The sequence below is a fragment of the Phoca vitulina genome, unplaced genomic scaffold (genome assembly GCF_004348235.1).
Source record: "Phoca vitulina isolate PV1807 unplaced genomic scaffold, GSC_HSeal_1.0 scaffold83, whole genome shotgun sequence".
Lineage (NCBI taxonomy): Eukaryota > Metazoa > Chordata > Mammalia > Carnivora > Phocidae > Phoca > Phoca vitulina.
In genome coordinates, this window is record NW_022589786.1 from 4,127,074 (window position 1) to 4,150,537 (window position 23,464).

A 23,464-nucleotide genomic window follows, 5' to 3' on the forward strand; every position below is an offset into this window, starting at 1 on the left:
GAGTTCTAAATTTTCTTTTGCTGTGGGTCATTGGGCAAATCCTCTACCTCAAGGGGCCTGAAAATGCCCTTTGCATATAATGAGGATGCTGTTGTAGATGAGAGAAGGAAGAGCTTATCAGAATGGGAGGAAGGTGTGCAATTTAAAAAGCATATTAATTTTAGCCATTCTGACAGGTGTGAGATGGTATCTTTTTGTACTTCTGATTTGCATTTCCCTGATGATGAATGATGTTGAGCATCTTTCCATGTGTATGTTGACTATCTGTATGTCTTCTTTGGAAAAATGTCTATTCTTGTCTTCTGCCCATTTTTAATTGGATTATTTGTTTTGGGGGTGTTGAGTTTGACAGTTCTTCAGATATTTTGGATACTATCCCTTTATCAGATATCTCTTTTGCGAATATCTTCTCCCATTCTGTAGGTTGCCTTTTAGTTTTGTTGATTGTTTCCTTCACTGCACAGAAGCTTTTTATTTTGATGTAGTCTCAATAGTTTATTTTTGCTTTTATTTCCCTTGCCTCAAGAGACATTATCTAGAAGGAAGTTGCTATGGCTAGTGTCAAAGAGGTTGCTGCCTGTGTTCTCCTCTAGGATTTTGATGGTTTCCTGTCTCACATTTAGGCCTTTCATCCATTTTGAATTTATCTTTGTGTATGGTATAAGAAAGTGGTCCAGTTTCATTCTTCCGCATGTTGCTGTCCAGTTTTCCCAAAACCATCTGTTGAAGAGACTATCTTTTCCCATTGAATATTCTTTTCTGCTTTGTTGAAGATTAATTGACCATATAGTTGTGGGTTTATTTCTGGGTTTTCTATTCTGTTCTATTGATCTGTATGTCTATTTTTGTGCCAGTACCATATTTCAGCTCCATAATACAGGTTGAAGTCTGGAATCGTGATGCCTCCAGCTTTGCTTTTCTTTTTCAAGATTGCTTTGGCTGTTTGGGGTGTTTGTGGTTCCATACAAATGTTAGGATTGTTTGTTCTAGCTCTGTGAAAAATGCTAAACAACAGGCGTTGGCGAGGATGTGGAGAAAGAGGAACCCTCCTACATTGTTGGGAATGCAAACTGGTGCAGCCACTCTGGAAAACAATACGGAGATTCCTCAAGACGTTAAAAATAGAACTACCTTATGCTCAGCAATTGTACTACTAGGTATTTACCCAAAGAATACAAAAATACTAATTCAAAGGGATACATGTACCCTGATGTTTATAGCAGCATTATCTACAATAGCCAAATTATGGAAACAGCTCAAGTGTCCATTGACTGATGAACGGATAAAGGTGTGGTATATATACACGATGGACTATTACTCAGCCATGAAAAAGAATGAAATCTTGCCATTTGCAATGATATGGATGGAGCTAGAGGGTATTATGCTAAGCAAAGTAAGTTACTCAGAGAAAGACAAATACCATATGATTTCACTCATTTGTGGAATTTAAGAAACAAAAAAAATGAGCAAAGGGGGAAAAAAAAGAGAGAGAGAGAGTTAAGAAATAGACTCTTAACTATAGGGAACAAACTGATGGTTACCAGAGGGGAGGTGGGTGGAGGAATGGATGAAATAGTGATGGGGATTAAGGAGTGCACTTGCTGTGATGAGCACAGGGTGATGTATGGAGGTGTTGGATCACTATATTGTACATCTGAAAGTAATATTACACTGTATGTTAACTAACTGGAATTTAAATAAAAACTTAACAAAAGCGTATTAAAAGATCAAGTAAAGTCTGGAGCTTACTTAATAGCAATGTACCAATGCCAGTTTCTTAGTTTTTATAAAAATCCCTGATCTTTTTTTAAATTTAAAATCAATAAGTTAAGGCTGAAGAGTCCAAGAAGGTGGAGGAGTAGGAAACCTTAGTTTTGTCAGGTCCCAGGAATTCAGCTAGAGAGCTATCAAATCATTCTGAATACCTGAGAACTCAACCAGAGATCTAAGAAAACAATAGCTGCAACTCTATGAATAGAAAAGTGACACTTTCTGCAAGAATGACAAGACAAAAAAACTTACCTCAAAAAAGAGAACAAGAGGCAGTACTGACTGCCAGGGACCTAATCAGTATGGATATAAGTAAGATGTCAGAGCTAGAGTTCAGAATAACAATTATAAAGATATTAGCTGGGCTTGAAAAAAGCATAGAAGACACTAAAGAATCCCTTTCTGGAGAAATAAAAGAACCAAAATCTAACTAAGTTGATATCAAAAAGGCTATTAATGAGATGCAATAAAAAATGGAGGCCCTAACAGCTAGGATAAATGAGGCAGAAGAGAGCATGTGATAGAGAAGACAAAATGATGGAGAAAAAAAAAAAGCTGAGAAAAAGAGAGATAAACAACTACTGGATCATGAGGGGAGAATTCAAGAGATAAGTGATACCATAAAGTGAAACAATATTAGAATAATTGGGATCCCAGAAGAAGAGGAAAGAGAGAGAGGGACAGAAGGTATATTGGAGCAAATAATAGAGAACTTCCTTAATCTGGGGAAGGAAACCGGCATCAAAATCCAGGACCTTTGAACTGCCGTAGGAACCCCACCTCAAAATCAATAAAAATAGGCCAACACCCCATCATATAATAGTGAAACTTACGAATCTTAGAGCCAAAGAGAAAATCCTGAAAGCAGCTCAAGACAAGAGGTCTGTAACCTACAAGGGTAGAAACATTAGATTGGCAACAGACCTATCCATGGAGAACTGACAGGCCAGAAAGGACTGGCATGATAATATATTCAAGGTGCTAAATGAGAAAAATATGCAGCCAAGAATACTTTATCTAGCTAGGATGTCATTCAAAATAGGAAGAGTGATAAAAAGCTTCCAGGACAAACAGAAACTAAAAGAATTTGTGATCACCAAACCAGCCCTGCAAGAAATATTAAAAGGGATCCTCTAAGCAAAGAGAGAGCCCGAAAGTAATACAGACCAGAAAGGAACAGAGACAATATACAGTAACAGCCACTTTACAGGTAATACGATGGCACTAAATTCATATTTTCAATAGTTACCCTGAATGTAAATGGGCTAAATGCCCCAAATCAAAAGACACAAGGTATCAGATTACATAAAAAAGTAAGACCCATCGATATGCTGTCTGCAAAAGACTCATTTTAGACCCAAAGATATCTGCAGATTGAAAGTGAGGGGGTGGAAAACCATTTATCATGCTAATGGACATCAAAAGAAAGCTGGGGTGGAAATCCTTATATCAGACCAATTAGATTTTAAACCAAAGACTGTAATAAGAGATGAGGAAGGACACTATATCATACTTAAAGCGTCTATCCAACAAGAAGATCTAACAATTATAAATATTTATGCCCCTAACATGGGAGCAGCCAATTATATAAGCCAATTAATAACAAAATCAAAGAAACACATCGACAAAAATACAATAATAGTAGGGACTTTAACACCCCCCCTCACTGCAATGGACAGAACATCTAAGCAAAAGATCAGCAAGGAAATAAGGGCTTTGAATGACACACTGGATGAGACGGACTTCACAGATATATTCAGAACATTCTATCCCAAAGCTACAGGATACACATTCTTCTCTAGTACACATGGAACATTCTCCAGAATAGATAACATCCTGGGTCACAAATCAGGTCTCAACTGGTACTAAAAGACTGGGATCATTCCATGCCTAATTTTGGACCACACTGCTTTGAAACTCGAGCTCAGTCACAAGAGGAAAGTTGGAAAGAACTCAAATACCTGGAGGCTAAAGAGCATCCTACTAAATAATGAATGGGTCAGCCAGGAATTAAAGAAGAATTAAAAAAATTCATGGAAACAAATGAAAATGAAAACACAACTGTTCAAAACCTTTGGGATGCAGCAAAGGTGGTCCTAAGAGGAAAGTATATAGCAATACAAGCCTTTCTCAAGAAACAAGAAAGGTGTCAAATACACAGACTAACACTACACCTAAAGGAGTTGGAGAAAGAACAGCGACTAAAGCCTAAACCCAGCAGGAGAAGAGAAATAATGAAGATCAGAGAAGAAATCAATGAAATAGAAACCAAAAGAACAGTAGAACAGATCAATGAAACTAGGAGCTGGTTCTTTGAAAGTATTAATAAGATCGATAAAACCCTGGCCAGACTTATCAAAAAGAAAAGAGAAAGGACCGAAATAAATAAAATCATGAATGAAAGAGGAGAGATCACAACCAACACTGAAAAAATGCAAACAATTATAAGAACATATTATGAGCATCTATATGCCAACAAATTAGGCAATCTGGAAGAAATGGGATGCATTCCTAGAGATGTATAAACTACCAAAACTGAACCAGGAAGAAATAGAAAACCTGAACAGACCCATAACCAGCAAGGAAATTGAAGCAGTCATCAAAAATCTCCGAACAAACAAGAGCCTAGGGCCAGATGGCTTCCCAGGGGAATTCTACCAAACATTGAAAGAAGAATTAATACCTATTCTTTGGAAACTGTTCCAAAAAATAGAAACAGAAGGAAAACTTCCAACTCTTTCTATGAGGCCAGCATTACGTTGATTCCAAAACCAGACAAAGACCCCACCAAAAAGGAGTATTACAGACCAATAGCCCTGATGAACATGGATGCAAAAATTCTCACCAAGATACTAGCCAGTAGGATCCAACAGTACATTAAAAGGATTATTCACCACGACCAAGTGGGTTTTATTCCTGGGCTGCAAGGTTGGTTCAACATCCGCAAATCAATCAATGTGATGCACTACATAAATAAAAGAAAGGACTAGAACTATATGATATTCTCAATAGATGCAGAAAACACATTTGACAAAGTACAGCATCCTTTCTTGATTAAAACTCTTCACAGTGTAGGGATAGAGGGAACATACCTCAATATCATAAAGCCATCTATGAAAAACCCACAGCAAATATCATTCTCAATGGGGAAAAACAGAGCTTTTCCCCTAAGGTCAGGAACACGGCAGAGATGTCCACTATCACCACTGCTGTTCAACATAGTACTGGAAGTCCTAGCCTCAGCAATCAGACAACAAAAGGAAATAAAAGACATCTGAATTGGCAAAGAAGTCAAACTCTCACTCTTCACAGATGACATAACACTTTATGTGGAAAACCCAAAAGACTCCACCCCAAAATTGCTAGGACTCATACAGGAATTCAGCAAAGTGGCAGGATATAAAATCAATGCACAGAAATCAGTTGCATTCCTATAAACTAACAATGAGACAGAAGAAAGAGAAATTAAGGAGTTGATCCCATTTACAATTGCATCCAAAACCATAAGATACCTAGGAATAAACCTAACCAAAGAGGCAAAGGATCTGTACTCAGAAAACTATAGAACACTCATGAAAGAAACTGAGGAAGACACAAAGAAATGGAAAAACGTTCCATGCTCATGGATTGGAAGAACAAATATTGTGAAAATGTCTATGCTACCTAGAGCAATCTACATATTCAATACAATCCCTATCAAAATACCATCACCTTTTTTCACAGAGCTGGAACAAATAATCCTAAAATTTGTATAAAACCAGAAAAAGGCCCAAATAGCCAGAGGAATGTTGAAAAAGGAAACCAAAAATGGTGGCAACACAATTCTGGACTTCAAGCTCTATTACAAAGCTGTAATCATTAAGACAGTACGGTACTGGCACAAAAACAGACACATAGATCAATGGAACAGAATAGAGAACTCAGAAATGGACTCTCATCTCTATGGTCAACTAATCTTCCACAAAGCAGGAAAGAATGTCCAATGGAAAAAAGACAGTCTCTTCAACAAATGGTGTTGGGAAAATTGAACAGCCAAAAGCAGAAGAATGAAACTGGATCATTTCCTTACACCATACACAAAAATAGACTCAAAATGGATGAAAGACCCTAAATGTGAGACAGGAATCCGTCAAAATCCTTGAAGAGAACACAGGCAGCAACCTCTTTGACCTCAGCCGCAGCAACTTCTTCCTGGACACATCGCCAAAGGCAAGGGAAGCAAGGGTAAAAATGAACTATTGGGACTTCATCAAGATAAAAAGCTTTTGCACAGCAAAGGAAACAGTCAACAAAACCAAAAGACAACTGACAGAATGGGAGAATATATTTGCAAATGACATATCAGATAAAGGGCTAGTATCCAAAATCTATAAAGAACTTATCAAACTCAACACCCAAGGAACAAATAATCCAATCAAGAAATGGGCAGAAGACATGAACAGACATTTCTGCAACGAAGACATACAAATGGCCAACAGACACATGAAAAAATGTTCCCCGTCACTCGGCATCAGGAAAATACAAATCAAAACCTCAATGAGATACCACCTCACACCGGTCAGAATGGCTAAAATGAACAAGTCAGGAAATGACAGATGTTGGCGAGGATGCAGAGAAAGGGGAACTTCCCTACACTGTAGGTGGGAATGCAAGCTGGTGTAGCCGTTCTGGAAAACAGTATGGAGATTCCTCAAAAAGTTGAAAACAGAGCTACCCTATGTCCCAGCATTTGCACCACTGGGTATTTACCACAAAGATACAAATGTAATGATCCGAAGGGGCATGTGCACCCCAACGTTTATAGCAACAACGTCCACAATTGCCAAACTATGGAAAGAGCCCAGATGTCCACCTACAGATGAATGGATAAAAAAGATATGGTATATATATACAATGGACTACTACTCGGCCATCAAAAAAATGAAATCTTGCCATTTGCAACGACATGGATGGAACTAGAGGGTATTGTGCTAAGCAAAATAAGTCATTCGGAGAAAGACAATTATCACATGATATCACTGATATATAGAACTCAAGAAACAAAACAGGGGATCATAGGGGAACAGAGGGAAAAAAAAAAACAAGACGAAACCAGAGAGGGAGACAAACCATAAGAGACTCTTAACCATAAGAAACCTAAGAAACCATAAGAGGGTTGCTGGAGGGGAGGAGGGTGTAAGGATGGGGTAACTGAGTGGTGGACATTAAGGAGGGCATGTGATGTAATGAGCACTGGGTATTATGTAAGACTGATGAATCACAGGCCTGCACCTCTGAAACCAATAATACATTATGTTAATTAATAGAATTTAAATAAAAAATGTTTAAAAATTAAAAAAATACAACAACGCTTTTTTTTTTTTAAGATTTTATTTATTTGACAGAGAGATACACAGCGAGACAGGAAACACAAGCAAGGGGAGTGGGAGAGGGAGAAGCAGGCTCCCCCCAGAGTAGGGAGCCCGATGAGAGGCTCGATCCCCGGGCCCTGGGATCATGACCTGAGCCAAAGGCAGATGCTTAACAACTGAACCACCCAGGCGCCCAAAAAATACAACAATGCTTTTAAAATAAGATTTTAAAAAAAAGTCAATTAGTTAACATGTAGTGGAGTTTAGTGATTCTTTGGTTGCCTAGAACACCCAGTGCTCATTACACCAATTGATAAAAATACCCTGATATCTTAATGTTAACAATGGGGAAATTGGTAGCATTCTGTACTAGTTTTGCAATTTTTCTGTAAATCTAAAATTAATTCCAAAATTAAAAAAATTATATATAAAAAAGATTAGGTAAGTTTTAAATTCTACTCATGCGTTCATTTATGCAACCAAGATTGATTGCTTATTATGTGTCAGGTCCTAAGCACATGTTAGTGCCACCCCTTGCGGGGTTTACAATCTAGTGGTGATTTGGCAGGAATAATATCCCTATTGTTTTTTTAAAAAGCAAAACTCAACTACAAAGCATTATAGCTTAACAAAATCTTGGCTGCGGGCTCTATAAGCTTTGTAACCTTGGCAAAGCTAACCTCGCCGTGTGTGTTTTCCTCAGTGTTAAGAAGGGGCAAAAAAAATAGATTCCCTCATAGGTGTTTAACAGTGCTTAGCATGCATTAAAGCACTTACTCTCGGTTATTACAATTATGATTATAATCATTAAAAAGACACAGTGATTCGTAACACAGATACAGGAGAGCGTACTATGAACAGGGAGCGCGACATTTGCTCAAAGAACGCACCCGGGTCTGAAAACCAAAACGCTTTTCAGGCAGCAACGGTCACTGCCTGCCTGGGTTTAGAAACAGCAGCTCCTCCCCGCCCCCGCGCCCCGGCCCCGCCCCTCGGCCCCGCCCCTTTCATCCTCGGGCTCCGCGGTCGCCGGTCAGAGGGAGGGGCTTGACGCCTACGCCAGAGGGAGGGGCTGAAGCCGGAGCCTCAGCCGGGCTGAGTCGGTAGAGGTCTGTCCGCCGCCAGGCCTTGAAATCTCACATCCCCCACGGGGCGGAGCAAACCTGGAAGTGGCCGCGCTGTTTTGCATAGCAATGACCAGCTTTGCATAACCGGCGTAGGCAAGCATTTAAAGGCGCTGCCGCGGCCACAGACCTGGTAATCCGGCGCAGACCCACTGCTCGAAATGATCCCGAAGATGCAGGCTCCGCTCCTGATGGCCTTGGGCCTGCTCCTCGCCGGCCCTGCGGCCCGTGCACGCGTCCATCTGAATCAGGTGAGCCCCCCTCTCCTTTCGGTGGCTGCTTCCAGTTTGCCGGCCCAGTTGGGGTGGGATTATGGGGGTGGCTACTCCGCTTTCTAGAATTACTTCTCTTCAACAGAGCCTCCCAAAGTCACTAACTGTGGGACTCTGAGTGGGTCCTTTTCTGTCTCTGAGTTTCGTTAAGTCATCAGTATAGTGAGGGTGGGCTATTAGGCCTTGTCTGCTCCAGACTTTTGGGGAAGGGTTAATCTCCCTCAGGTCTCTACTCTCTTGTCCTCTTCTTTCTGAACATCTGAGTGAAATTTGGCAGAACTGCAAGGCTAAGGAACTGCTCCCAGGCCCAGAGACTCAGCCTTGTTTACCAGCCCCCCCTTCCACCTCCCATAAAAAGGCCTGGCACCCATCCCTTCCCCTTCTGTACTGATCTGTGGCTCAGCTTGTCCTGATGGGTGGGTGGGTTTGAGAGGCTTGTTCTTCTGGTGATTGAGATCCAGCCCTGTGACCCACTGCTTCTAGTTACAGGCCACGAAGAGTCTCCAGCTTCCTCCTTCACTTTTCACTCACCCCATGCTCCAGACCCTTGGAAAAGGGAAGTTCTGTCATTCTAAGACCAGAAGAAGCCTGGTTCCATTGCCTCTTTGCTGCATAGCTGTGGGCAAGACGCAGATGGTCTCCTCATCTGTAAAATATGCATGATGATATCAACCTGCCTTTCTCAGATGCATATGGGCATCAGAAGCATCTGGAAATTTGAGTTGTATTTCCTTTTCTAGCATTAACCAGTCTCGTGTCACTGGGCTGAGAAAGGCAGGTTGAGAATGTCTCTCCTGGCTCCAGGCTGACCACTGTGAGGTGGAGTCTGGCTAGAGCTCCAACTTGCCCTACATCCCCATTCTCTTATATGTCTTGGCCGTGGATGCCCTCCCAGACCAGAAGGCTTTAGATAGATCAGCAGTTTTGGGGAGGCCCTGAGACATCATGGAGTTCACCCACCTCGCTCAGGCCCCTAGAGAATACAGGCGCACCTACCATTGTACAGCAAGAGGTACTTTGTTTTTTCTGGGCTCATGGTTATTCAGAGCCCTGTGCCTGAGACCCTGGTCCAGATAAAGGCAGTGGGGCGATAGTGAGCATTTAAGCATCTAGAAACTTGAGTTTTATTTCCTTTTCTAGCATTAACCAGTCTCGTGTCACCGGGCTGTGGCCAGCATTAGACAGCGGGGAGAATGTCTAATCCTGTGCTACGCATACAGTAAGTGCTTAATAGGCTCTGTGACACTGTATAATGACTGTCATTTATTGTGCACATACTCTGAGCTATGTGCTGAGCTGTGTGCTTTTTCTTCTAATAAGCTTTCTTGGGGGAATACTTTTATTTTTTTTAAAGATTTTATTTATTTATTTGTCAGAGAGAGAACAAGAGAGAGAGCACAAGCAAGGGGAGTGTCAGGCAGAGGAAGAAGCAGACTCCCCGCTGAGCAAGGAGCCCAATGCAGGACTCGATCTCAGGACCCTAAGATCATGACCTGAGCTGAAGGCAGATGCTTAACCAACCAAGCCACCCAGGCGTCCCTGGGGGAATAATTTTAGATTTACAGGAAAGTTGCAGAGATAGTATAGAATTCTCATATACTCCTCACCCCGTTTCCCCTAATGTTAACATCTTCTATTACCATTGTGTGTTTGTCCAAACTGAGAAACTAACATTGGTTCATCACCATGAACTAAACTCTAAATTTTATTTGGATTTTACCAGTTTTCCCACGAATGTCCTCTTTCTGTTCCAGGATCCAGTCCAGGGCACCACAGTGCATTTGTCATCAGGTCTCCCCAGCCTCCTCTGGTCTGTGACAGCTTCCCAGTCTTGTGTTTTCATGGTTTGACAGTCTTGAGGAGTGATGACCTGTATTTTCTGTACAGACTTCTCTTTTTCCCAGTAGCCCTGTGAGAAGATATAATTGTGCCCATTTAATAGATGAGGAAACTGAACCTCAAGAGGGTAACTTCACCCATGGTCTCAGCTGGTACGAGTGGCTGAGGTGTGATTGGAACCCAGGTCTGTGATGTATACCCATATTTTTGCCTCCAGAGCTGTGCTTTTCCCCTCTGCCCTATGTTGCATCTTCCCACGTGTTGGCCTCTATTGGGGATGGTAAATACAGTGGTCTCCCCCTTATCCGTGGTTTTGCTCTCTGTGGCATGAGCCCAGTCTGGAAGCAGATGATCTTCCTTCTGACATCATCGGAAGGTTAATAGTAGCCTAATATTCTATCACAATGCCTGCATCATCCCCCTTCCTTACTTCATCAGACAGGCACTGTCTCGACTTACATCATCAACAAGAAAAAGGGTGAGTGCAGTATAGTAAGATATTTTGAGAGAGAGAGGCCACATTCACAAAACTTTTATTATAGTACATTATAATTGTTCTATTTTGTATTAGTTATGGTTGTTAATCTCTTACTGTGCCCAATTTATAAATTAAACTTGATCATAGGTAAGGATAAAAGAAGTATGCATAGAAAAAGAAACCATAGAATATATAGGGTTCAGTGCTATCTCTGGTTTTAGGCATCCACTGGGGGTCTTGGGACGTATCCTGCACAGATAAGAGGAACTCCTGTGCCAGGTCTGGCCCGCAGTGGGCATTGCTAATCCTTCATGCCTCTGTTTCCAGACGAGGCTGGACCCAGCTGTAGAAATCATTGCCACAGAAACCTCTAGTCGGGCACTGGGAAACCGCATTGTTATGCCTCCCCCAGGGCCTGAAGGAAAGGAGCTTAGGAGAAGGGAGGGAATTCTTCATCTCCAACAGGACACTCGGGATACCTGCCCCAGCCTGGAATGAGTCCTCGATGTGAAACAGGTTGCCTTACAATCTGTGAAAGCAGCCCCAGAAAATGGCTAGTCCTCCTACCGACCCTCCAGCCCAGCTCTTAAGTCCAGGCCTTCTTTCATTTGACAGTGGCCTCCGAACTGGTCTCCCCCTTCCAGACTTGTCCCTCTCCAATCCATTCTCAACCATAAACCAGAGCGTGGCACTCTCTTGCAGTGGGATTCCATTGCATTATAGTAAATCCAGGGTCCCAATTGTGACCTATGAGGTCATACATTAAATGACCTTGCCACCCCTCCAGCCTCATCCGTGTCAGTCATCTGCTACACCTAGCCCAGTAGCCTTCTTGTAGTGCCCAGACCGGCTAAGCTTCTTACCACAGGGCCTTCGCCCATGTTGTCTGCCTAGAGAGAACATTCTTTCTCTCTGTACTTACATGGCTGACTCCTCATCCTGCAGAAGTCCAGCTTAAGTATCATTTCCTTACCACCTTATTTAAGTAAGCCCTTTATTACTCTCAACATGACCTCTGTGCATTTCTTTTCTGGCACTCAGAAATCATGGTGGGTAATATTTATTGGCATTAGACTCTAAGCTCCTCAAGGCAGGGCAAGAACATTTCAAATTGTTTACCACTGTTAACACAGACTTAGCCCAGGGCCCGTGATCATTGCTCCCTAAATATTTGTGGGATGAATACTGAAGGAAACATTTATTGGTACCTACCCTGTGTAAGGGGCTGTGGGGCATGCGGGCATGAATCAGACCCTATTCTGTTTTTCTTACTCATGGCATGACATTTCATTCCAAGGGACAGAAACCCATTCTAAGAAGCTCAAGTAAAGGGAAGTTTACTCCAGGTATACTGGAGCTAATGGCAGGAAGTGGAGGCTGGGCCATATAGTGGCTTTCATTCTGTGAGCCAGCCCATTCTTTGGGCCTGGCATTGTTTTAGGAGCCTGCACGCTCTCATGCACGCTCTCATCCTCACAATCACCCTAAGAGGAAAGTATAAAGCCTTCACTCCAAAGATGTGGAAATTGGGGTGCCAAAGGGGAAACTGGCCTACAGAATCATGTGATAAGGTGGCTGAGCCACGCTTGTTGACTAAAGCTCTGCTTTACCCCATATCTGTCTCAGAGTCATGCCTTTCACTGCTACCCCGTACTGCCTATTTAGACAGGGGTGGGGGTGGGGAGGGGACATTTCTGTTCTCTCTTCCAGAGACCAGCAGAGCTCTTAGTTCTTGTCTCTTCCCAAACTTCGGCTTGGTCGTGAGTCTCAGGTCTAGGTGTTCTGGCCTCATCCCAAAGGTTATGACCCAATGACAGCACAAAGTTCTCTAAGTGATTTTTGCCTCAACCTCCATTTCCCAGAGGCAGAGAGAATCTGTCAGCCTAGCTTGGGTAACGTGTTTCCTTTCAGCCAGTTGGCTGTGTTGATGATGGGGTCAGCCTGGGGATGTGGGGCTGGCCGGTTTTCCTTCTAAGATGGGGTGTGCATGGTGGGAGTGCCTAAAATGTGTCTTAGATGGCCTTCAGGGGGCTGGGAAAGGGGTGAGTGGGTGGGCAGAGTCTGCACGGTACATAGACATAGACAAGTAGGCAGGGTTCTGTGGGAATGGGGAGTCAGTGGTCTTGTGTAGCCAGAGGGGGGATGGTGGAATCCGGAGACCTCTGGGGGATGTGGAGGAAGAAGAGGAAGTAGCTCAGCAGAGGTGAGGAAGGTGATGATTCAGATGGGGCAGGGCATGGGCAATGGGATGGGAGGCAGGAAGCACTGGTTTGGATTGGGGAAGCTTGTTCACTGGGGTTCATCAACAAGTGCCCCACTGGGGGTCTCTCGACATGTGTCCTATTCCCTCCCCAGGCTGATTGCATACCCCTTGAGGGTGGGGTTTCCCACTGTGTTAAGTTTCCTTTTATTCCTGGCCCTGGATTGGGCATGAGGTGTGGCATGAATAAGGTCCTGGGCATGGGGCTGCAAAGGTGAATCCTCCAGGAGCTTCCCTCTAAGGAGATACCAGGACTGGCTAGAGAGAGGGAGGGGGCCGGGGGTGGGAGATCAGAGAAGGTACCTACCAAGGGCGATGTGGTTAGTCACCTGTTTTGAAGCTCAAGGTCTGGTATATTGTGCTCTATAGTTTACAGCACACTTTTGGGAGATTATGTCTTTGGAGGCTTTTAGTATAGTACTATCTAGGAAATGGGTACCATAAGTGTTATCCCGGGCTTCCAGATACAGAGTTGCAGATAAAGCTCAGGGGAGGGGAGGAGGTACCTCGCCCAATGTCACACCATCAGTAGCCTGTTCTGTTGGTGCTTCTGACCTGTGAGGGTTCCTTTTGTCAATGTTTCTTTTCTTTCTGCCGGATTTTTCCTTGGCCGTCCCAGCTGGGTAGCTTTTACTGGGAGAACTGCGATGACGAGAAGGACCCTGTGGTGCTCAAAAGCCTGACTCTGAAACCTGACCCCATTGCCTTTCCTGGGAACATGACTATCAGCGCCGAGGTCCAGATCGGTGTCCCCCTCAGTAGTCCTCAGAAGGTGAGCCTGGGCATGGGTAGGGTTGGGGAGGTGCTGGAGGGAAGGTGCCGGGGCCAGCTGGCAGGGGCCCTGAGGGATGTATGTTCAGCCTGTGAGTGATTTTGCAATCCTGGATTTCCCAGAGCGGCAAAGGATGCATAGATTCGTCAACTGTCTAACAGCTCCAGTTGGGCAGTGTTGTTGTGGTGCTGTTGTTAATTATAAAACAGACACATCACTTAGTAAATACCATGTAGTCATTTTAGAAATCACAAATTGTCAAAAGGGGGGGGAGAAATATATCATCTGAAATCTCACTACCCAGTGATAAGGGGTAAGCACTTTTAACATTTGGTAGGCGAGGCTTTGGAACTGTCCCCCATGCAATCACATATAACACACATATTAATTTTGAATGGATAGGTATGAAAAAAAAAGCAGTGCTCCTTGTAAATGTCCTGCAATGTGACTCTTCAGGAGATAGTCATTGTTAGCTATTTACATAATTGTCAGAATGTTTTCTACATTTGTAAATATATGTACATTTACACTAGTGGGTTTTTATGGCATGTGCTATTAAACTTGCTTTTTTTTGGCATCATCTTATAGGCTCTGTACCTCGTTCTATCGCATTTGGCAGCAATCTACCTAATTTTTTTTTTTTTTTAAGATTTCATTTATTTATTTGACAGAGAGAGCATAGGCAGGGGGAGCAGCAGAGGGAGAGGGAGAAGCAGGCTCCCCGCTGAGCAGAGAGCCGGACATGGGACTCGATCCCGGGACCCTGGGATCATGACCTGAGCCGAAGGCAGACGCTTAATGACTGAGCCACCCAGGCGCCCCTACCTGATTCTTTTTAATGGCAGAAATATTCTGTTGTAGATCTGTCCTGGTGCACTTAACAAATCTACTGCCAGACATTTAGTTTGTTTCTGTGGTAGTTTTTTGTCTGTTTGGCTTTATTTTTTGGCTGTTAGAAACACCTTTGCTAAAATTATCCTTGTAATGTATCTTTTTGTCCTTCTCTGATTATCTAGTCACAGCCTTTTTAGATCTTTAGATACAGATTGCCAGAGTGCCTCCAGATATTTGAACCCATGTATCCTCTCCAACAGATGTGCCAGCAACAGATTTGCTTTTTTCACACATTTGATGATTCTGAGCATTTTCCAATAATGTTTTCCACTATTTTATGTCATCCCTAGTGAGGTTTGATGTCTTTTCATTAATTTTGTTGCCTTTTGTATATACTTTGGGATTGGCCAGTTTGATCATGTCTGTTTTCCTCTTTTGGGGTGGCTATTTACATGCTTTTCAACAGAACAATAAAGGCTTTTCATATGTCTATTGTAACACCATACACACTGTACTTCTTCTCACTACTTTGAATTGCTGCCTTTATAGCATATTCTTACATGCCCTTCAGCTTGTCCCGATGCAGATCTATTCTGGCACCAGTTTTATTCTGATTCTTTAAAAGGTTTCTGATTTGGAATCTATCCCTGTAACTACCCTTCAGCCTGGCCGAATTACAGCCTCTACCTCATAGGTTGCTGGTGGACAATTACTGGGTTAATAATGTGGAGAGTGCTTTGTACAGGACCTGGCCCACAAGACCTGCTCAGAACATGTTAACTCTTGTTAATAGTTCAGTTAGTGTCAGTCTTTTCCTGCCGCCCCTGGGACCCGGACAGAAGCCCCGGATGTGTGTGGACCACTCTCGGGCCTGCCTTCCTCGGTACCTCCTTCCAGATCTTCTCCGGGCGAGATCATTGCATTTTCTTTAGCCAAACTTCAGCTGATAATCTAGTAGGGTCACACAAATGCCATTTCCCTGCTCCTTCTGCTGAGTCTGGGGTGCAGGGCTCTCTGGCAGGTGCTCTCCTGCCACTGTTACGTAAAACGCTGGCTTTTCCATGACACTGTGTGTCTGACTTGGAAGGAAAAAACTGGCGATCTCCTTCTGCCCCCAGCCTGCTTTTCTTGGCTTCTTTGAAGGCCATTAAGGACACCCCCCTGTCCTATTACTTAATTACCTGTCATAAATTTGGCCATTGCACTTTTTAAAAACTGCTCAGATTCCCTCTGCCCCTCCCCTTCCCCCTACCTTTCTCCTCTATATTTTTGGTTTAGTTCTTTTACTTTTCAGGTAATGTGCATATTAGCCATTAAATGAAAGCCTCTGAACACTTGTGTAGGAGAAACAATGATTAACCTCATTTTACAGATAAGGGACACTGAAGCTCATAGAAGGGTGCAACCTGCCCCAGGTCACAGGTTATTAGTACATTCAAGGCCGGGTGTCCTTATGTTGTGTAGTTCCCTCTTCCTGAACTCTTTCAGGCAGGGAGGTGGACTTAGTGCTGGGTGTGTTTGTAGGAGAGTGCTCCAGAACTCTCCCTTGCTCAGCAGAGACCCCCTTGGGACAGTACCGACTCCAGCCCCGTATGAGCCTGGAGGCCTCAATGGTTCCACCTCTTGTTACTGAGGCCCAGAGGGGAGAGTAAGTGTCCAGGCCACTGGAGAGCCAACCCATCCTCTCTTCCTCTGACCTTGCTGAAGTGGAATTTTTTTAATCCAGAGTCTCATCTCGGACTTGGATGGATTTAACCCCAGCTGCAATGCTGAGAAGCTGGATGCCCCAGATTCCATGTGCCATGGGCAAGACAGGGGCTACCCAGGAGCTCCCTTTTCCTCTTTTGACTTGCTTCATAGGATTCGGCATAATTTATAACTCCCTTCTGTGGGCCCTCTCTCAAGTTCCAGCCTCTGGGACCCTGGTTTTCCCATTCTCAGGAATCAAATTGCTGCTTTATTTGGCATATACGCTTATTTGGGGCTTTTAGACATGGCTTTCAGGCCTGATGGTTTGGCCTTCTTTCCCCCCTAAAATCATGTACCTGCAGTGCCCCTGCCTGAGGCTTGTGACCTTTATAACATCCCCCTTCCCAATGCATCACATGGCTCCCCTTCAGTTGCTATTAGTGTATCTTTATCTAGAGCCTTTGTGTGCCTCTCCGTGTGGGAGAGGCCAAGAGAAATCATTTCAACCTGTAAGAAACAACCTGTAAGAAATTTTTACTGCTAGAATGTCAGAACAGGTAGGTGTCTTTGAGATCATGAGATCCAAATATTCCATTGTCAGGGTGGAGGAGCGGAGAACTGATGAGAAAGGGACTTGCTTACAGGCCCTGGCAGGTGCAGGGCTCCTGCCTTGATTACCTCTCAGTGCCTCTGTCTTGCTGTCGGGATAGGTCCCGTGACAGAATTTTATTTAAATCGAGCTACCTAACTGCCCCGAAGTCTTGGGCTAGAGAGATGGACGGTACCTTATTATCCAGCCTTGTTTGCTTTCCTGAGCCATAGGAGCAAGTAGGTTGAGAACAAAGGCTGGGAAAAGAGCCATAGTTTGCAGTCCCCGAATGGTAGGCACGGCTGCTACCTCAAAAGTGCCTGTTGCCTTATGCTCTGTGCACCCCCACTGAGCACCTCTGATGCTGTGCTTGTCCTGGGTGGGGGAGGCATGGCTCCTTCTGGTAGATACAGCCCCACAGGCTTCCAGCCTGATGGACGGACCCCAGACAGGACTTGGCCCCCACTGGTCCCCTCATCTGGGTGTTTCTGCTCAGGGCATAACCGACTCAACCGTTTTCCTGGGGATACTGGTGAAACAAGGGGAGGGGAGACGGTATTGGCTGAGGGAGAAGGTAGGACAGATAGTCCTGCAGGAGTTAATGTTTGGATTTCAGGCACAGTGCCAAGTGTTTTATAGGCACTATCTCACTGATAGGATCTTGTGAGAGAGGTAGGCATATCCTGCTTTTGGAGATAAGGGAATGGAAACTGAGAGAAGTAGCTCCAGGCAAGGGCACAATACTAGGAACTGTCAGGAATAGCTTTCCAATCCAGGCCCTGTGACTCTTCCTAGGCAAAGGGCCTGGAGCAGGCTTGGCAGGAGAGCAGAGAGGAGGACTGGGAGGGGACTGTGTGTGAGTGGGGGTGGGGGTGGGGGATACTGTGTGTGTCAGCAGAGCGGGATGAGGTCAGCAAGGGAGGCAGTTTGAGTTTGTCCACTCAGGATCCAGAGTACACTGATGTCTCCCTTCCTCCTGGGCCTGGATCCTGACATCTAGGGCGGTTGGAAGACTGAGTCCACAACCTGGGGAGCCAGCCCAAGCAGCCCCCCAGCAGGCTCTGGGGGGAATAAGCGCCCATCCAGGATTTGTCTCTTAAACACAAGAGTCCTAAATCAAGTGAGCCTGGAGGCTGGGAAACATGGAATTGCTAGGATGTCAGAACCGAAAGGGGTCTTAAAATTGTGGTTTCCCGCCATAACACCCACAAGGAATCAGATGCTCCAGTGAGCTAACGTCCTCCTGCTGTTTTCCCTTGATACATTTTGGGGGGTTGAGGGCACGAACATGGTCAAGAGAGACAACTCACTTAGTGAATGCGGGGCACACACCAGGCACAGCTGGGACCGTCCCCCTTGAGATCCTGGCCACTTCTGGGTCAGCTGCAACCTCTAGAACAGGAATAGCATCATGGCAGCGGGAGGCGTGAAGCACATCATAGATCTTCTCGTCCAGCTTCTCTCTGGATGTAGAGCTCCTTCAGTGGCTTCCCCAGCTGAGTCCAGGGAGCCCACCACTTTTTGGGGTAGTTCTTCTGTTGTAACCTAGCTATGATGGTTAAGAAGATCTTGCTTTATATCAATCCCAAAGTGACCTCCCTATAAATTCCTGTTGTTTTAAATTCTGTCTTGGGGCACCTGGGTGGCTTAGTCGGTTAAGCATCTGCCTTTGGCTCAGGTCGTGATCTCAGGGTCCTGGGATCGAGTCCCCACATCAGGCTCCCTGCTCAGTGGGGAGTCTCCTGCTCCCTCTCTCTCTGTGATCTCTCTTGTTCTCACTGTCTCTCAAGTAAATAAATTAAAAAATCTTTTAAAAAAATAAATTCTGTGTTTGATGGCTATACACAGGAAATTTGATCCAAGGATAGAAAATGGGTTTCTGCTCCAATTGGCTGGCAGTAGCTGAGGTCCTACACAGACAAGGGCTCTGAAGCCAAGATTGGACTGAGAAGGGAAGTCTAGGAAGTGATGCTAGTTAGCCAGTTAGCAGTTAGACAAGTGCATTTCAAATCCAGTGTTAGCTTCCACCGATGATGGTAGTGACTACCTAAAGAATTCTAAGACTGTGGTTCAGTGAAGGGGGGAAGAAAATCACAGCAATGACTAATACCTGCCATGGGCACAGGAAAAGGTACCAGTGCGGTATGTGCCACAATATTGTCTCTTCTGGATCAGAGTATCTCCAAGACCCCATCTGATGAAAAATTCTGTGATTAAAATAAAATGCTGACCTTTTGGAGATGTAGAGGGTCTGGCATGTTTGCCTTGGAATTCATACTGTGTCAAACTCTTTCTCACCAGCTGGAATTAACTGTGGAGAAGGAAGTGGCCAGCTTCTGGGTGAAAGTCCCATGTGTGGAACAAATTGGTAGCTGCACCTATGAAGACTTCTGCCAAATACTTGGTGCTTTAATTCCCCCTGGACAGCCCTGCCCAGAGCCCCTGCACACCTATGGGCTTCCCTGCCACTGTCCCATCAAAGTAGTAAGTACTTAGTAGGGAAGGAGTGACTGGAGTAAAGACAGGGGTCTTGCATTCTCCTTCTGCAGATCTGGATGTCTGTGGCTGTAAATTGGTGTGATCTATCCCAAATTGCTTATGTTTGGAGGGCCTTGGTTTATCCATCTGTGAATTGGGAGACTTGAACTGCAGTGTGCCCTCCAGTGCCCGTGAGCTGTAACATTCCATGCTCTGTAGACCTCCGGCGATCTCTAATCTCACGTGGCTCTCGGGAGAGTGGGAGGAGGGGCAGTTCATGACTGCAGTCTTACAGGAGAGTTCCAGGAGAGTCCCATCAGTAGGGTCCCACTGACTGTGATCCATTGGTTTTCCCACAGGGCATCTATTCACTGCCCAAGACTGAGTTCACGCTGCCCGGCACGGAGCTGCCCAGCTGGCTCAGCTCTGGGTCCTACCGCATCAAGAGCATCCTCAGCAGTGGTGGGAAACGCCTGGGCTGTATCAAGGTCTCTGCCTCTCTGAAGGGCAAATAATGTGGCGCCAGCCACAGCAGAGTGAAGGGGTATGAGGAAGATGTCCCTCTTCTTCTGTCTTGCATTTGCCAAGGTCAAATTCTGACTCTCTGTCCCCCTTCAAGCTCCTTTCTACAATGATGCCACTTCCCTCACTGAAAATCCTTTTGTGCCACCTACGTTTTAGGCATGGGCAAGCAGCCCTAACCTAGGGAGGAGCTTGGCAGTTCTTGATAGCCCACAACACCTGCCAGCCCGGCTGCTTCATTTTCCTCGTCAAACCTGTGATTTTCTCTCTAAGAGCTTAACTCATTTTCTAAATAATCAAGGAATGGGACGAATATATTTTGTGACCCCAAGTTCAGACTGACCCAATCTTGGTTTCCTGAAGTACCTTCATGATTTTCTTAAAAAAAAATTTTTTTTTGGTCACTGACTTAAAAGCAGAATGAGAGTATTAATAGTTTTCGTTTTACTCCAGGCCCCTCTTACGATGAAGGGACTGAAGTAGTTCATCTTAGTCTATTCCTCCATTAACTTCTATGATTAATTCAGTATTCTTTTCTAGATTTGCCCCATGAACAGTGGGGCCTAGCGTATCCTGGGGAGGTAGGGCATGTGGTGGAGGGCTTCACTAGGAGAGGTTATTTAAGAATGCTCTATGTATTTAAGGTAGTTTACAAACTCAGGCGCCTTCTGGGCCAAGCACAAGACCCAAACGAGTGAGGATGACCACAAGGAACCTATTGCTTCCAGGTGTGTCTTTTTTTTCCCCCTTTGTATAGCAGCTCATATCCACTGTTACAAGGCAGCTGATGTCCAGGCTTGAGCTTGGTAATATTAGCAGGGAAGATGGGGCCTGAACTGAGTTAGAGAGGTGCGTTCAGCCCTTGGGGGCACCTGCTGTAGTGCTCTGGCAGTTGGTGCCACGTGAGAATGTTGTGGGCCCAATATTACCAAACAGTCTCCATTGTTTTTCATTGGAAATCCAGACTTTTATATGAAATCTTATAGTTTTTAAATATTGGCAACTAATTATTTTTTAAAACACTGTGCAGGCCAAAAGGGCCAAACAGACTTGTCAGTGGGGAAATCTGGCCCAATGTGGCCAGTTTGCGACCTCTGACGTAAGAACATGCATTCCTTGTCCTTTTGGTCTTGAGACAACTCCTCCAGTGCCGTTTCTCCCTCCCTAGGGCCAAATCCATAGTATCTGACCCACGGAGCAGGCTCTTCCAGGGCTCGAGGGGGGGGAGGCAGCCTCTCAGAGATGTGAGCTGCAGGGATCACGAGGCTGCCTGCCCCAGCCTAAGAGTGTTGTTGGGGTGAATGGGGCAAACACTGAAGAGTTGGAATCCACCAGCAGCTCCTCTGTGGAGCAAGGATCCCACGAAGAGGGGTGGACTCACATCAGGTACCTGGGTTTGTCCATCATCCCATCCTCCGTGACAGCCTACTGACCCATGGATTGCCCCCAGTTTCTGGGCTCATTTGAAGCCTGGAATGGCAATAAAGCTTTTTGACTTGCTGAGAATTCCTCCTTTGTCTTGGCTGCATATTTGTCCATCTTGGGGTTTTTGGAGCTTGTTCATGGTGGGCTGTTCCTGCTGGAAAGTTTTGTTGTGGGTGGCACAGATGAGCCGAGGTGATTCCAGGGACTGTCCCTCTGTTTCCGCCTTGTGAGCTGCTTGTTATCCCTGCTTCATTCGGCCTCATCGCCATACAGTGTCCTTGGTTTGCTTTTTTGCTTTCCTATTGCTCTGTGACCACGCCAGCCTTTTCCCCTTTTGGCTTTTTTGACCTGATTCTCACAGTTGTTCTCAGTTCGTATCCTATAATGGAATCTCATTAGCTCGGTGTATCTTTCCATGTCATGCCAGGCTCTTGGGTCCAATATTCCCCCCCGGTATCACTGAGGAGGGGGTGAGAAATTTCAAATCACAGGCAAAATAGACTTTTTAAGGAATGGTACTGAGCCAACTGGAAAGCCATTTGGAAGAAGTTGAAATTAGATTCATTCTTCACACCATATGCAGAATAAACTCCGAATGGATCCAGGGTCTAAATGTCAGAAAATGAAACCATACAAGTACTAAAAGAAAACATAGGTGAAAAATCTAGAGGTGATAAAAGACTGATACGTTTGGCTACATTAAAAAAAAAAAAGTCACTTAAGAAATACCATAAAGTCAAAATACTGGAAGAAAACATTTACAGCACATATCATAGACAAAGTGTTAATATTTCTACTATATAAAGAATGAAACATTGAAGGGACTAAAAACCTGATAGAAAAATTGAGAAAAGACAACTCTCCTCTCTTTCCCCCACACATACTCACACTAAGATGTAAAAATGGCCCTTAAACATGAAAAATGTACACACTTACCCATGATTAGAGAAATGTCAATTGAAACAATAGAGAGAACGTCACATCTCAGACTGGTGAACAATGGAAATACAACCACACTGCTAGGCAAGGCTGTAGGGAGACAGGCATTCCTACACAGCTGGTGGGAATGCAAAGTGGTACAATTCTTGACAAGAATTTGTCAGTACCTACCTAACCAAACTTCAAAAACACTTACTCTTTTTTTTTTTTTTTAAAGATTTTATTTATTTATTTGACAGAGAGAGACACAGTGAGAGCAGGATCACAAGCAGGGGGAGAGTCAGAGGGAGAAACAGGCTTCCCGCAGAGCAGGGAGCCCGATGCGGGGCTCGATCCCAGGACCCTGGGATCATGACCTGAGCCGAAGGCAGACGCTTAACGACTGAGCCACCCAGGTGCCCCCAAAAACACTTACTCTTTGAGCCAACATTCTACCACTGGGATTTCCTCTGAAGTTACACTGCCAACAATACAAAAATATGCCCACATGTGATTATTCATTGCAGCATTGTGATTGTAAAGACTGGAAATGTAAACGTCTACAAGAAAGTGACTGAATAGGGGCACCTGAGTGGCTCAGTCGTTAAGTGTCTGCCTTTGGCTCAGGTCATGATCCCGGGGTCCTGGGATCAAGCCCCACATTGGGCTCTCTGCTTAGCGGGAATCCTGCTTCTCCCTCTCCCACTCCCCCTGCTTGTGTTCCCTCTCTCACTGTGTCTCTCTCTGTCAAATAAATAAAATCTTAAAAAAAAACCCAAAAACAAAGTGGCTGAACAACAAATTAGATAATCTGGAAGAACTGGATGCATTCCTAGAGATGTATAAACTACCAAAACTGAACCAGGAAGAAATAGAAAACCTGAACAGACCCATAACCAGCAAGGAAATTGAAGCAGTCATCAAAAATCTCCCGACAAACAAGGGCGCCTGGGTGGCTCAGTTGGTTAAGCGACTGCCTTCGGCTCAGGTCATGGTCCTGGAGTCCCTGGATCGAGTCCCATATCGGGCTCCCTGCTCGGCGGGGAGTCTGCTTCTCCCTCTGACCCTCCCCCCTCTCATGTGCTGTCTCTCTCATTCTCTCCCTCTCAAATAAATAAATAAAATCTTTAAAAAAAAAAAAAA

The 23,464-nt window shown here is 44.6% G+C and overlaps 1 protein-coding gene across 1 annotated transcript; it reads left to right on the forward strand.

The window, feature by feature from the left end:
* Positions 1-8,173: 8,173 nt before the first annotated feature.
* GM2A (GM2 ganglioside activator) lies at positions 8,174-21,484 on the forward strand. The gene is made up of 4 exons (XM_032395297.1): positions 8,174-8,496; positions 13,714-13,866; positions 19,280-19,462; positions 19,816-21,484. Exons 1-4 carry the CDS (start codon positions 8,407-8,409, stop codon positions 19,969-19,971), a joined length of 582 nt encoding a protein of 193 aa, XP_032251188.1. The 5' UTR covers positions 8,174-8,406; the 3' UTR covers positions 19,972-21,484.
* The last annotated feature ends 1,980 nt before the right edge of the window (positions 21,485-23,464 follow it).

Bases quoted from the DNA above. Each gene is read 5' to 3' on its own strand.
- GM2A (XM_032395297.1), top strand. From the start codon at position 8,407: ATGATCCCGAAGATGCAGGCTCCGCTCCTGATGGCCTTGGGCCTGCTC. The intron at 8,497-13,713 runs GTGAGCCCCCCT...TGGCCGTCCCAG, and splicing joins CACGCGTCCATCTGAATCAG to CTGGGTAGCTTTTACTGGGA. The intron at 19,463-19,815 runs GTAAGTACTTAG...GTTTTCCCACAG, and splicing joins GCCACTGTCCCATCAAAGTA to GGCATCTATTCACTGCCCAA.